This window comes from Desmodus rotundus, chromosome 3, assembly GCF_022682495.2.
Source record: "Desmodus rotundus isolate HL8 chromosome 3, HLdesRot8A.1, whole genome shotgun sequence".
NCBI classification, from domain to species: Eukaryota; Metazoa; Chordata; class Mammalia; order Chiroptera; family Phyllostomidae; genus Desmodus; species Desmodus rotundus.
This window is the reverse complement of record NC_071389.1, coordinates 149787775-149803678: the sequence shown is the minus strand read 5'-3', so window position 1 is coordinate 149803678 and position 15904 is coordinate 149787775. Positions and strand designations below refer to the sequence as shown.

Sequence of the window (15904 nt, the reverse complement as noted above, 5' to 3'; positions counted from 1 at the left end):
AATCTTTGTCTGAAAAGTAATTTAGAGAAAAACAAACTTCACATTTTGTGTTTCAGTTTGCTTGTTGCAATGTTTTCTCTTTCCCTGGACACTGACCCCCCAGATTCCTTTCAAATTTTAATACTAGTGTGTATTATCCTTTATATTCCTTGGTGTGTTGTGTGTATTCCTGTTCTGACTGAATTAGTCCCCTTGAGCCAGGGTCACAGAGACTGGATAAAGCAGAAGTAGCTTGTGTGAGTAAAGTCTATATAGAAAACACCAGAGAGTTTTGAAACATTTGATATTTTTTTCTCTTTTATGTATTTCTTCCTTTCTCCATCTCTTTGTCAGAGAAATATATTCCCTCTGGATAAAATGGGAAATTTAATATAAAAACATTGGCAATGGAAAGCTAATTTGTTAAATGAGAGAAAATGTTTTCAGAAATGTTGGACTCCTTGGAATACAACAGTGACAGCTGCCAATGTTTTTCATATTCCAGATATTCTGACTGTTAGTGAGCCTTTCTGAAAATCAGAGGTAAGTTGGGCATAAGGAAGACAGTGGGGCAAATTAGGAACACTGTAATAGCACAAACAGTAAAATTTAGTTTATAAACAAACAAATAAATAAAAGTATTAGTCACGAAAAAATTTCCTTTGAGCTCTTAGCAGGAAATATAACCATATTATAATGTGAGATATTACTTTTATTACAAGTCAACTAAAAGCAAATGCCTTGATATTTGACTAGGGAGACAGCTTAAATCTCTAGTTGTCATATCCTGACTAAAAACATCATACACTCAAGTTATATAGTCAATAGTGTACCTAATGATGCCTTTATAAAAATGAACCATCTTTCAATGGAAATCTTGTAACTACATGTCTTCTTTACTGTCTCAGTTCAACTAGAACCAACAATTTCCCAGTATTATAGCTACTTACAAAAACAAAACAAAACCAAAGACCCTCATTTTTGTCTGAAGAACCTATATAGGTTAAAAAAAATAAAAAGAAACAATGTTACTTTTGTAAGTGGTTTGAAACACACAGTGGAATTTTCCCATTCTCCTAAGAATGGCTGTGACCTGAGATCATGAATCTGGGAATGTCTCTGGAGCTGGCCTGCACAGCCCTTTCTGCTTCCACGTAAGTGATGGTGACAATGCCCTCCTCACTGCTCTTGGCTAAAAAATAACCAGACTCCTCCACAAGTATCCTCAATATTTCCTATGCAAAAATCAATATTCCATTCCCTTTGGTTTATAAATAATTTAAAGAAAATAATTTCTATCTACTAAGAAACTAGAGTATGTGATTTAAAAATTAATGTCAATAAGCCAAAACCAAAATATGATTATTAAAGTATAACTTGTCAACAATGTGGTGATTGTGAGGGAGAGGGATGTAAGGGAAATAAATGGTAAGTGAAATAATTTTGAGAAAAATGTCAGTTATAAGGATAGTATAGCTACTTATTATACATGCATATATATATCTTTGATTTTACACACATAAGTGAGAAGGCCTGGCCAGGAAGCTCATTTGGTGAGTGTTGTTCCCATATACCAAGGTTACAGGTTCGATCTCTGGTCCAGGCACATTCAACAAGCAACCAATGTATGCATAAATAAGTAGAACAACAAATCAATATCTCTGTCTCTCTCAAATCAATAAATAAAGGAGACAATGAAAGTCTCCCCAATCTTATCATTGATTCATCACTTACTAGCTCAAGTGTTTTTTATTGTTGTTCAGGTACAGTTGTTTCCATTATCCTCCATCACTCTCTCTCGCCCAACACACCGCCACCTCCAACCCTCTCTGTGTCCTTTGCACATGTTCCTTGATGACCCTTTCCCTTCTTTCCCCTGTTATCTCCCTCCCCATCCCCTCTGGTTATTGTCATTTTGTTCTTTATTTGAATGTCTCTCATTATATTTTCCTTGCTTCTTTGTTTTGTTGATTAGGGAAATTTTAATTAAATTAAATAAGACATATTTGGAGTTAAATTTTATACCTGTATATATTAAAAAGTGCAAAAAGAGCTAAGTGCATTTTGTTTTATTATATCAATTTAGTCATTATTAAATAAAGGCAGGAAATTATTATCACTGTGTCTATGTGTTTCTATTTGACTATGAAGTACTTTATTTAAGAGAACATATTTTAATTTAAGATAGTCTATGGTTATACTTGACTTTTACCAGTTATATGAATACATCAAAGGTACATAACTCTACGAGCCTCAATTCTTTATCTGCGAATAAAAATAGTTTCATGGGTGTGTTGTAAGGGCTAACTGAGAGAATATCTAAAAGTCCTTAGCATTTCACTAAGATAAAAAGTGCTTTTGCTAAATAACAACTACTATAAATATCTTTCACAAAGTTGGGAATTAACACCAACTAAAAGAAAACTAAAGTAAATAAAAGAGCTCTATGCAAAGCATACTAAGTACCACATGATTTGTAGAGCACTTTCATTTACATTATTTAAATTATTGAGCAAAAAATAAAAAGAGAAACAGCTTATGGGCACGGACAACAATGTGGTGACTGTGGGGAGGATGGAGGCTGGTTGCAGGTGAAAGAGGAAGGGAGGGGGTTAAACAGTAATGAAAAAATATAAGTAAGAAAAAGCACCCTTGAAATTTTAACTTCATTTTTAAAAAAAATTAAACATGGGGTAACATTCATTGATAAAATCATATAAATTTCAATTGCTGGTAGGGATGTAAATTGGTACAGCCACTATGGAAAACAGTATGGAAGTTTCTCAAAGCATTACAAATAGAGCTGTCATATGGCTCAACAATCCCTCTTGTTAATATCTATGCAGAAAATTTGAAAACATTTACTCATGAAGGTAAATGCACTCCTATGTTTATTACAGGGTTATTCATTATAGTCACCTTCATTTTGAACACAGAAAGCTGAAGCTTCAAGAAATTAAGTAATTCATCTAAAGTCAGAAATCCATCAAGCAGCCCATTTGTATTTAATACAGATTTCTGTAACTGCTTAATCCATATACTTTCTATAATAATAATTTGCCTTATAAAACCATGAATAATAAACTAAAACACTTTGTATAATTTTTTTTAATTTTTGTATTCAATTACAGTTGTATGCCTTTTCTCCCCATCCCTCCACCCCACTCCAGCTGGACCCACATCCTTCCCACACCTCCACCCTCCCCCTTGATTTTGTCAATGTGTCCTTTATAGTAGTTCCTGTAATCCCCTCTTCCCACTGTCCCCCCCCACCCAGCTATTTTTTATTAATTTATTTTTTTCTTTCTTGTTGAAATTGTAGATGGTAGCTAAGGAATTAAAAGTGTGAGGTTATTAGTTGATATTCATCATAAACCCCTGCAGATATGTGTTACTATTTCTAAAATTATTATTAAATGTGATTGACAATATGCACTTTCACTTTATTTATTTCTACGAACACTAGTATGAATGCTGGGAATTGAATTTGTTCATCATTATTGAAATGATGAAATATCGATTATGCAGACTTCACCAGGAAAGTAGTCACCTAAAATAATTGTAGAAAAACATAAACAGCATCTAGGTAAAATAATACTTCCTAAAACTTGATGGGTCTTCCTGAGGACACTTTGTGTCATTCAAGACAAGAAAGTTACTTTTTAATTAATTAAATTTGTTGGGGGCTCACATTGGGTCATAAGATAATATAGGTTTCAAGTGTACATTTCCCCAATACATGAATCTGTACCTTGCATTGTGTGTCCAATACCCAAAGTCAAACCATCCTCTGTTGCCATATATTTAAGCTCCTTTATTACCCCTTCCAATTCCCTTCCTTCCCTAGTTACCACCATACTGTTTTCTGTATATAAGAGAGAAGAAATCAAAGGACCATTGCTATTATAGGTTCCCTTTAAGTTTCCCCTGATGCTAAAGTAACATACTCTTTCAGCCAAATTCTGGATCCACACTTGGATAGTTCTTAATCCACAACTCATGATGTGTTCCTTGTGTTTTCTCCTATAGATCTTGCAGGAGGAAAACAAAGAAAGCAACTGAAGAATGAGAAACCATACAGAAGTAACAGAATTTATCCTCCTGGGACTGTCAGATGACCCAAAGCTTCAGGTGGTGATCTTTGTCTTTCTGCTCATACCCTACATGCTCAGCATCACTGGAAACCTGACCATCATAACCCTTACCCTGCTGGATTCCCATCTCCAGTCCCCTATGTATTTCTTCCTCAGAAATTTCTCCTTGTTAGAGGTTTCATTCACAACTGTCAGTATACCTAAGTTCTTGGGCACCATTATTTCAGGGGATAAAACCATTTCCTTTAATGATTGCATTGCTCAGTTGTTTTTTTACATTCTCATGGCAGTCACTGAATTTTACCTTCTGGCTGCCATGTCCTATGATCGCTATATTGCCATCTGCAAACCTCTGCATTACATGACCATCATGAATCGAAGAATCTGTATACTCCTTGTGTTCTCTTCCTGGCTAGTTTCATTCTTAATTGTATTCCCTGCACTCATGTTGGTCTTGAATCTCGATTACTGCAGATCAAATATTATTGACCATTTTACCTGTGATTATTTCCCCCTGCTGCAACTTTCTTGTTCAGACACAAAATTTCTAGAGACACTTGGTTTCTCCACTGCTGTATTTACCTTGATGTTCACTTTGGCATTGATATTTCTGTCCTATCTCTATATCATCAGAACGATTTTAAGAATTCCTTCTACTAGTCAGAGGACAAAGGCCTTTTCTACGTGTTCCTCTCACATGATTGTCATCTCCATCTCTTATGGTAGCTGCATTTTTATGTATATTAAACCTTCAGCGAAAGATAGGGTGTCCTTGAGCAAAGGAGTTGCTGTTCTGAACACCTCAGTAGCACCCATGCTGAACCCCTTTATTTACAGCTTAAGGAATGAGCAAGTCAAGAAAGCCTTTGTGAACATGGTGAGGAAGACTCTTTCTCACAAGCAAATTAAATAATGTGGCATAATGAAGTAGAGACACATTGCAGGAAAATTAAAAGTATAAGCATGAAATTTCAGGAGCTTCTTCCAATCACAGTAAACTCCCTGTCAATCTTGTTTATTCTTTTTGTGTTTTCTGTTTGTTTTCTATACTTTATATACATATTTTATATATTTTAATTTAAATTACTTTTTTCTGTTTTTCTCTCATTCTTCTGAACATGTCAACTTTTTTAATTTAATTTTTAATTTATGTATAGTTGGTATAGATCTTATGTTGATAATGTTAAATTCAGGTATACTATAACATAACTTCTTAAACAATAATTATGTTTAAAAGTGAATTTATATGTTGAATGTTGTTTAGGAAAAAAATAACCACCAGGATCCCACCCAGCTCTTTTGGTTCTCAGCAGCTTTCAGGCATCAACAGTATGTTAATTCCCATCAGGGCTCTAAGATCATCCAGGGGTGTCCAAACCTTAGGCATCTCTGTGCCACACTGGAAGAAGAATAGCTGTCCTCGGCCACACATTAAATACATTGCGATGTGTACTCACAAAAAGATCTCATAATGTTTCAAGTAAATTTATGATTTTGTGTTGGGCCACATTCACAGCCATGCTGAGCTGCATGCGACCCACAGTTGCAGGTTGGACACCCTGGCAGACACCAGTGCTTGGACAGCCCCTAAAAAGCCCAACTGTTGTACATGTGTTCTACTCTTCTCCTTTCCTCCAGAGGGAGGGGCTGCTGAGCAGTATTGGCCTCAATGTACTGCTGTAAATAGGTGAACTATAAATTATCCAGAAAATCCATTTATAATGTCATACATTCTTTTCATGAAATCCTTCTAAATTAGGTGACTCTCACTATGGTCTAGAATATACTTATCACCTTTGTAGTCATTGCCTGACCATTTGAAAATTATGTATAATGACAGTTGAGTGCAGTGTTCTATATGAGTCAACTAGGTCAAGTTTGTTAATCACATGATTTAAATCTGTACTTTTACTGTTAGTGTTATTACTGAGCTATTTAAATCTCTTTATACAACTATGGGGTGGTTTCTTTCTCTTTGTAGTTATATCAATTGCCCCTTTATTAAAAATATTAACACTGTGTTTTATAGAGACGCAAATTTGAAACTGTCGTATCTTCTCAGGAAGATGACTTTTCTTATCATAAAGAAAAACAGCAATTCCTCTTTTTATGCAGTACACTTTTTCAGTAACATCTACATTGACTAATATTGATGCAGCTATACACCAGCATTATTTAAAGATATTGCTTATATAACATATTTTATTTATCAGTCATTTCCTTTTGAGTGGATGCTAGCATATTGTGCAGAACATCTGTGACTCAGTACATATTTTCATTCTTGGTTACCTAGGTTAGGTACTCCCAACAAGGCTATATACATGTGGATACAGGAAGAGAATGTAAATACAGGAGAAATTTGCTTCATAGGAGTCTGAGTCATCTGTTCATAAGCCTTACTTGTGCCTTCTCACCTGCTCAACTTTGTCCTCCTAAGTATATCTCCCTTTGATGATAGATTGTTGCTGTGAATGACCAGCATTGTAACTCAGATTCCAATTACACTCATTTCACTTCAATTATAGCAAGCTCAAATCTAACTGTCAACTGATGACGTCCTATGGTTTGACTTAGAGTCTCTACCAGGTCACAGTAGTAAGTCACGAAGTGATATTCAAAAGGAAAATGTGCATCTGCACTACATTGCTCCATAAGCACACACTGTGCTTAATATCCTCCAGTTGTGGCAAACCAGTAGTGCCATATAGCATCCCTATTTGTCACTGACACTTTAAATAACATTAGAATTTCTTGATCATTTGACCCAAATGGAAGAACACTAATTCTAAAATCAATCCTAAATTTTATCTGGAAAATGAAACATGCAATAATATTTAAGAAATCTTGGGAAACAAGCAATATGAGAGGACTGATCATGGAAATATTTAAGTATAACATAAAGTTTCTATCATCGAAACATGCACTGGGGCATGAAGGCAGAAAGATTAATGTAGTAAAAATATAAGTGATACATTAAGAATATACCTATTTGAATAGTTCTAACTTTTAAAATATTATTGTTTCACATATGCCCAAGACAAAATTAAATGAGCAAGAATGGGGCAAACCCTATACAAGTGAACATAACTGTGAAAAAAATCAACAACCATGGGATGGGAAGAATAAAGAATTGATACAAGTAATTTTTCAAGATAGTATTTTGACAACTGGCCATCAGTGAGACAGACACTGCAAAATTTTGAACTTTATTTAGATTTAAAAAAAACAATAGAAGTATAACAATTCAGAAACTGTTGTATGTGTGTTTGTAGAATGGAGTAATTGGGAAGCAGATTGTTGGAGCTAGGTTTCTCAATGTGGAGGAAAAGAGATACAAATGTGGCATAAGAAAAGTAGAAAAATTCTATGCTGGTGGACTGGAATAGGACATGTCAGTATGAGGCTATTATTTCTGTAAATGTATTTTCTTTCTGTGTCCTATGAAAGTTCCAAAGAATGACAACAGAATAGTGAAGAGCCAACAAAGCATCCACTTCCTGGGCTCTAGGTGACATTTCTTGCTAAATGAGAACTAGAGAAATGACCAATAGACATATGAAAAGATGCTGAACACCACTGATCATCAGGAAAATGTAAATTGAAACCTAATGAGATACCACCTCATAGAGTCAGAATGGCTATTATCAAAAAGTCAACAAAGAGTGTGTTGGTGAGGATGTAGAGAAAAGGAACCTGTGCACTGTTGGTGGGATTAACAATTGGTGCAGCCACCATGGAAAACAGTATGGAGATTCCTCAAAAAACTAAACATAGATGTACCATATATCTCACAGGAACCTCAATTCTGGGTATTTATCCAAAGAAAACAAAAACAGTAATTTGAGAAGATACATGGAAACTCTATGTTGATTGCAGCATTATTTACAATAGCCAATAAACATGTAAAAGCAATCTCAGTATCCATGGATGAATGGATAAAGAACATATATGTTTATGTGTGTGTTTGTGTGTATATACATATATGTAATGGACTATCACTGAACCACACAAAAAACGAAACGTTCCCATTTGAAACAACAGATATGGAACTAGAGGGTCCTATGCTAAGTGAAATAAGTCATAGAAAGACAAATACTGCTTGGTTTTACTAATATGTAGAATTTAATTAAAAAAAGTGAACAAACAAAGCAAAACTAAAACACACTCACACAAACACAGACCAAAGGGGATGTTTATGAGAGTGGTGGGGGTGGAGGATGACTGGAAAAGGTGAAGGGGCATAGAGTCAATAATATGGTGACAAGTTTGCATATTTTTCAGAGAAGTCTAAAACTATCTGGATCCTTTAACCACTCTGATATGATAAATTTATTTTTCAATTTTCAACATGTTGTGGCAAAATATTGTTTGTACCTGAATTTCTTCCTGCATTCTCTGAAGAGAGTTAAACCTGGTAGTAGATCCCTGTACTTCATTGCTTTGAAACCTAGTCTCTGTTCAACCCCATAACTCCTTGGACATGATTGGTTCAATAGTTAAAAGCAGAAGTGCTACTTTCTAGTGGATATAAGTGTAAGAGGTATAAATCAGTCTAAAGTAATAGTAAGTTATTAGAAGGCCTAGATAAAGATAGAAAGCTATTAGGGACTAGGAATAAAAAATAAAGGGAGAAAGAGAGTGAAAGAGTGATCAAGGAAGACAGACAGGGAAGTCAGCACCTAGGTTTCTGAGAAAAGACATAATGGAAAAGAAACATATCTAATAGAATTTTCAAATAAAAAGCAATGCTTCATGAGCTAGAAATTCACTGCCATTTCAACTAAGGAAATCAATAAAGACTGCATTGCTCACAGATACATGCGTGATGAAGACAAGATACATAACTAAATTCTTTCTGTCACATTCTTTATGTGAATAATAAAAATACATACCTCAGAGGGTTGTTTGTTTGTTAAAGAGAAAATTTAAGTGGAGTCTGTGCCTGGTAATCAAGAAAATATCAAAAGTTAACACTACATGGGACTCCTGGCCAGGATGGAGGTGTAGGTAGACACGCTTCACCTTCTTGCACAGCCATAAGAAGGATCACAACTAATCTTAAAATAAAATACAACCAGAACTGCCAGAAAATTTAACTCCATGGAAGTCCCACAACCAAGATTTTAAGAAGCAATATTCATCCTGATGGATACAGGGAGGTTGGGTGAGGAGGACACAGTGTGGTAGTGGTAACAGCAGCTGGCAGAACAGGCAGTCCCACATTCACCTGTGGCAGATAGAAACCTGGAGTATATCTGGGGAGCAAGCCATTCATCCCCAGGCTAGTACATGCAGCCCAGGTTCCAGTGCTGGAAAAATAAAACTTCATAACTTGTGGTTGTAAAAATCAGTGGAGGATGGCATGGTGGAAGAAACTGCCAGTCACTCAGGAGAGTCTGTTTAAAGGACCCACATGGCCCTAGAATATACACAAACACACCTACTCTGGGATTCAGCACCAGAGCAGCAGCTAGAAGGGTGCCAGTAGCATACATGAATTGGGGGAAGTGCCTGGAAATAGGGCAAGAGCCCAGCAAATGGCAATGTTCTCTCTCAGACCCCTCCCTCACATACAGTCCTACAAAGCAGGTTGTCACACCCTGCTGAATATGTAAGGCTCTTTCCTTTACACTATAACAGGTTGTATTGGCATAAAAGGTGGAGTCAAAGCAGCTCTACCCAATACACAGAAAGAAACACAGGGAGGCTGCCAAATTGAAGACACAAAGAAATATGGACCAAAAGAAAGAACAGATCAAAACTCTAGAAGAAGAACTAAGAGAAACAGAGATAGCCAACCTATCAGATGCAGAGTTCAAAACAATGGTGATAAGGATGCTTAGAAATTTCACTGAGTATGGCAAAGGTATGAGGGAAGAAATGAAGGCTACACTAAGTAAAAAATAGAAAAATCCAAAGGGAACCAACAGTGAAGAGAAGGAAGCCAAGGTTCAAATCAGCCACTTGGAGTATAAGGAAGAAATAGTCAACCAGACCAGAATGAAGAAACAATTATTCAAAGAAACAAGGAGAGAATAAGAAGACTCTGGACATCTCTAAATGTGCCAACATCAGAATCACAGGGATGCCAGGAGAAGAAGAAGAGGAGCAACATATTGAAAAGTTATTTCAAAAAATAATGAAACTTCTTTTATTTGGCAAAGGAAATACACATACAAGTCCAGGAGGCACAGAGAGTCCTAAATAAGTTTGACCCAAAGAAGGCAACATCAAGATACATCATAATTAGAATACCAAAGGTTAAAAATAGAGAATCTTAAAAGCAGCAAGAGAAAAGAAGAGGATTACCTACAAAGGAGTACCCATGAGACTAACAGCAGATTTCTCAAAGGAAACTTGGCAGGCAAGAAGGGTCTGGCAAGAAGTATTCAAAGTGATGAAAAGCAAGGACCTATAACCAAGATTGCTCTTGCCAGCAAAGCTATCATTCAGAATGGAAGACAGGTAAAGTGCTTCCCAGGCAAGGTTAAGATGAAGGAGTTCATCATCACCAAACCCTTATTATATGCAATGTTAAAGAGACTTATTTTAGAGATCAGAAGGCTAATACCAAAAACTCAGACAGAATTCACTCTTCTACAGAACTTGCATTTTATTTTTTAGTTTTTATTTTTGTTTTTTGTTATTATTATTTTATACTTATTATTTATCTTTTTTGTTTGATTTCATTGTTTGACTGGTTTTCTTTGTTCTTCTCCCTTTCATATTGCATTTTAAATCTCTTCCTTCACTTCACTAGTATTCCAATAACACACTACTCTTGGTCTTTTACTTTTTATTCTTTTTATTCACAGCATATATGTCTGTCATATTAGGGTTGTCCTAATTCCTACACAGTACCCTTCACAGGTCTTGCTGTATTTTACTATCTTCCTGAGCTTTATTACTGTTATGGTTTACTTTATTTTCTCACACACTACACCAATTTTGTAGGTGTTACTCTCACTAAATCTCACTGTCTAACTTCGCATAAGCATTCTGTTTCTAAAGTCAGCTCACATTCTTTTCCTCTCTAATAAGAGTCTTATCTCTTTTTCACCTTTTATAAAAAGTGCTAGTTGGGTGAAATATCACAGTTATTGGTGTACTTTTCCAAAGGATATCATCTCTGTTTTATACTTGTTGGTACTTTACATCTCATAAAATACTCTCCCACTTCTTAATCCATTTGGCCTTCACCAGCCCCTGATCACACACAAGGTGAGGTGGGAGTTGTGCATACCACTAAACACACTGGAGGACAGAACCTACCAACAAAGGACCCACCAACAGGTAAAACCCAAGTACAACAAGAGAGCCTGCACAAAGGGAAGAAAGGGAATATGTTCCTTGATGACCCTTCCCCTTTTTCCTCCATTATCCCATCTTACCTCCCCTCAGGTTACTGTCAGTTTGTTCTTTATTTCAATGAGTCTGCTTACATTTTGCTTGCTTCCTTGTTTTGTTGATTGGGGCCACTTATGAGTGAGATTATATGGTATTTGTCTTTCACCACCTGGCTTATTTCACTTAGCATAATGTTCTCCAGCTCCATCCATGCTGTTAGAAAAGGTAGCAGCTCCTTCTTTCTTTCTACTGCACAGAATTCCATTGTTAAATGTATCATAGCTTTTTGTCCCACTCATTCCATGATGTGCACTTAGGTTGCTTCTAGCCCTTAGCCCTTGTAAATTGTGCTGCTATAGACATTGGGGTGCATAGGTTCTTTTGAAATGGTGTTTCAGGAATCTTAGGGTATAATCCCAGCAGTGGAGTTGCTGGGTAAGAGGCAGTTCCATTTTTAGTTTTCTGAAAAGATTCCATACTCTTTTCCACAGTAGTTGCAACAGTCTGCATTCCCACAAACATTGTACTTGGGTTCCCTTTTATCCACATCCTCTCCAACACTTGTTTGTTGACCTATTTATGATGGCCATTCTGACTGGTGTGAAGTGGTATCTCGTTGTGGTTCTAATCTGCATCTCTCTGATGGCTAGTGATGCTGAGCATCCTTTCATATGTCTCTGGGCCCTCTGTATGTCCTCCTTGGAGAAGGGTCTGTTCAGGTCCTTTGCCATTTTTTAATTGGATTGTTTGTCTTCCTGGAGAGGAGTTGTGTGAGTTCTTTATATATTATGGAGTTTAGACCCTCGTCTGGGGCATCATTTGCAAATATATTTCCCCATATGGTGGGTTCCCTTTTCACTTTGTTTATGTTTTCTTTAGCTGTGCAGAAGGTTTTTATTTTGATGAAGACCAATTTCTTTATTCTCTCCTTTATGTCCCTTGCTCTAGAAGACAAATCAGTGACAGTATAGCTGTGTGGAATATCTGAGATTTTCCTGCCTATGTTCTCCTCTAGAACTTTTAGGGTATCATGACTTATGTCTTTTTCCATCCTGAGTTTATTTTTGTGTATGGTGTAAGTTGGTGGTCAAGTTTCACTTTTTGCATGTAGCTGTCCAGATATCCAAACACTGTTTGCTGAAGAGGCTACCTTTACTGCATTTTATGTTCCTGTACCCTTTGTTGAATATTAATTGACCATAGAGACAGGGGTTTATTTCTGGGCTCTCTGTTCCATTCCATTGATCTATGTGTCTGTTTTTATGCCAGTATCAGACTGATTTGATCTCACCTTCTTTATTCTTGTTTCTCAAATTTGCTGAGGCTGTTCCCAGTTGTTTATGGTTCCATATAAGTGTTTGAAATGTTTGTTCTATGTGTGTGAAATATGTGATTGGTATTTTGATAGGGATTTCGTTGAATCTCTAAATTGCTTTGGGTCCACTCCTTTCTTTTTTTTCAAGTGAACTCAAATTTCAAATTAAAATAAATGATATATGGCATCTACAGCCTCTTGGGGGAATTATTGTTTTTTGGGTTTCACAAGGAATAGTGATTGCATTATATTTCATGGTAGTGATTTTAAATTGCACATTTTGGGAAGTTGAGAAGAGTTAAAAGAGGATATCTGATCTGGATATCTAGTTGATAAGAAGTGGGCTATGTAGGTATCATGTTATGTTTGCTTAGATAATTTGGAAATACATTTCCCAGGATTATTCCCTTCATGGTTCTGGGAATAATAGGAAAAATAAAAGCAGGCTTAAGAGAAATTATCAAAAGATGATGAAGTACTGCAAAGTATCATAAAAGTACTAAATCACTGTTACTCCTGGGACTGAACACTGCTGAATATAAAATTCTTCTTCAGTAAAGTGTATTTCAAGTGAAAAAATATTGCTTTGGATAGTATGGGCATTTTGATGATGTTAATTCTTCCAATCCATGGATGTGGTATATGCTTCATTTATTTGTGTCTTCCTTAATTTCTTTCTTCAGTGTTGTGTAGTTTTCTGAGTACACGTCTATTATATCCTTGGTTAGATTTATTCTTAGATAATTTATTTTTTGTTGTTGCCGGAGCAAATGGGATTTCCCCCCCTGATTTCTGTTTCTCATATTTCATTGTTGGTGTACAAAAATACACTCCATTTCTGAATATTTTCTTTGTATCCAGCTCTTTTGCCAAATTCACTTATTATGTGAAGTAGCTTTTTGGTGGAGTTTTAGGGTTTTCTGCATACACTATCATGTCATCTGGAAACAGTGACAGTTTCACTTCCTCCTTTCCAATTTGGATTCCTTTTATTTCTCTTTCTTGTCTGATTGCTGTGGCTAGGACTTCCAATACTGTGTTGAATAGAAATGGTGAAAGTGGACATCCTTTTCTTGTTCCTGATCTTAGTGGTATAGTTTTTAGTCTTTGCCTGCTGAGTATGATATAGGCCTTAGGTTTTTCATATATTGCCTTTATTATGTTGAGATATGCTCCCTCTACTCCCACTTTGCTAAGCGTTTTTATCAGAAATGAGTTCTGTACCTTACCACATGTTTTTTCTGAATCCACTGATATGATCATGCGGTTTTGTCTTTTCTTTTATTTATAGATGTATTATACCTACTGATTTGTGGAAACTATACCACCTTTGCATCCCTGTGTTGAATCCCACCTGATCGTGGTGTATGATCTTTTTAATGTATTGCAGGGTACAGTTTGCCAATGTTTTGTTGAGGACTTTGGCATCTATGTTCATCAGTGATATTGGTCTATAGTTTTTGTCTGTTCTGTCTCATCTGGTTTTGGGATTAGGATGATGCTGGCTTCATAAAAAGAATGTGGCAGTCCTCCGTCTTCTTGGATTTTTTGGAATTTTTTTTTAGAGGGATAGGGGTTAGCTCTCCCTTAAATGTTTTGTCAAATTCTCCTATGTCCAGTCCAGGGCTTTTGTATGCCAGAGGTTTGACTACTCCTTGAATTTCACCAGCTGTTTTGGTCTATTCAGGATGTCTGCTTCTTTCTCATTCATTTTCGAGAGATTACATTTTTCTAGAAATTTGTCCATTCACCTAGGTTTTCAAATTTCTTGGCACATAGTTGTTTGTAGTAATTTCTTACACTCCTGTGTATTTCTGGAGTATCAGTTGTAATCTCTCCTCTCCCACTACTGATTTTATTTATTTTGATCCTCTCTCTCTCTCTGTCTCTCTCTCTCTTTTCTTGTGGAGTGTGTTAAAGGCTTGTCGATTTTGTATATCTTTTCAAAGAACAAGATCCTGGATTTATTGATCCTTTGAATTTTTCTTTTAGTCTCTATGTTATTTAATTCTGCTCTGATGTTGATTATTTCCTTCCTTCTACTCTGGGCTTGATTTGTTGTTTTTCCTCCAGTGCTTGTAAATGTAGGTTTAGGTTGTTTATTTGAAATGTTTCTATCTTTTTAAGGTAGGCTTGTATCGCTATGAACTTCCCTCTCAGGATTGCCTTCACTGTGTCCCATTAGTTTTGGACTGCTGAGTGTTCATTTTCATTTGTTTACAGATACTTTTTGATTTCTTCCTTGATCTTATTATTAACCCATTTGTTGTTTAATAGTATGCTATTCAATCCCTATGAATTTAAGTGTTTCTGAGTGTTTTCCTTGAGATTGGCTTGTAGTGCCAGGCTCTCAGGGTATGAGAAAATGCCTGATGTGCTTTCAATTTTCTTAAATTTCTTGAGGCTTGTTTTGTGTCCTATGATGTGGTCTATCTTTTAAAATGTTTCACGTGCTTGGAAAAGAATGTTTATTTTGCTTCTTTGGGATAAAATGTTCTCTATATATATCAGTTAAGTCTATTTAACCATTTAGGATAATGCTCCTTGTCCTTCCTACTGTTCTTTATGATTAGCATTCCTTTCTGTGCTAGAGTGAGAGTCCTGTCTTCAGGTTATCAACACAAATATTATATTTTATATTCTCTATAGGACATAGTGGTGACTTCTTCAAAACTTCTTTAATTATGTATTAATTATTAGATTTTATAAACAGACATAGGTGCATACGTATATGTGTGTGTGTGTACATATATGTATGTATATAAAAATTAGTGAAAGTTTGGCAGTTCCTCAAAAAGATAAATATAAAGTTTCCATATGACTCAACAAATCTATTTCTAAGACGTCAAAACATATGTTCACACAAACAGTTCCACATAAATGTTCACATGAGCATTATGCATAATAGCCAAAAGTAGAAACAACCCAAATATCCTTCAAGTGATGAATGGAGAAAGAAAATGTGGCATATCAATGCAATGGAGCTTTATTTGGCCCTAAAAAGGAAGGAAGTACTGATACACACTACAGCATGGATGAACCTTGTGAACATTATGTTAGTGAAGAAAGTCACACCCAGGGTACCAAGATGGCGGCGTAGGTAGACACACTGCGCCTCTTCACACAACCAGAACTGACAGAAAATCAAACGGCAGGGAATTCCGACACC

General features: G+C 35.9%; 2 protein-coding genes across 2 annotated transcripts in view; both read left to right on the top strand.

Annotated features, from left to right (window-relative positions):
* Positions 1-433: 433 nt before the first annotated feature.
* LOC112318423 (olfactory receptor 6C1) lies at positions 434-5796 on the top strand. Its single transcript, XM_024575672.4, has 2 exons — positions 434-522; positions 4009-5796. The coding sequence occupies exon 2, from the start codon at positions 4045-4047 to the stop codon at positions 4984-4986; it is 942 nt and encodes a 313-aa protein (XP_024431440.2). The 5' UTR covers positions 434-522; positions 4009-4044; the 3' UTR covers positions 4987-5796.
* LOC112318230 (olfactory receptor 6C1) overlaps positions 434-15904 on the top strand; it is a 39014-nt gene continuing 23543 nt past the window's right edge. Inside the window, exon 1 of the mRNA XM_053921407.1 lies at positions 434-522. The gene's annotated coding sequence lies outside the window, so the exon portion shown is untranslated. The remainder of the gene's footprint in view (positions 523-15904) is intronic.

Excerpts from the sequence above, each read along its gene's own strand:
- LOC112318423 (XM_024575672.4), top strand. The coding sequence starts at position 4,045 with ATGAGAAACCATACAGAAGTAACAGAATTTATCCTCCTGGGACTGTCA.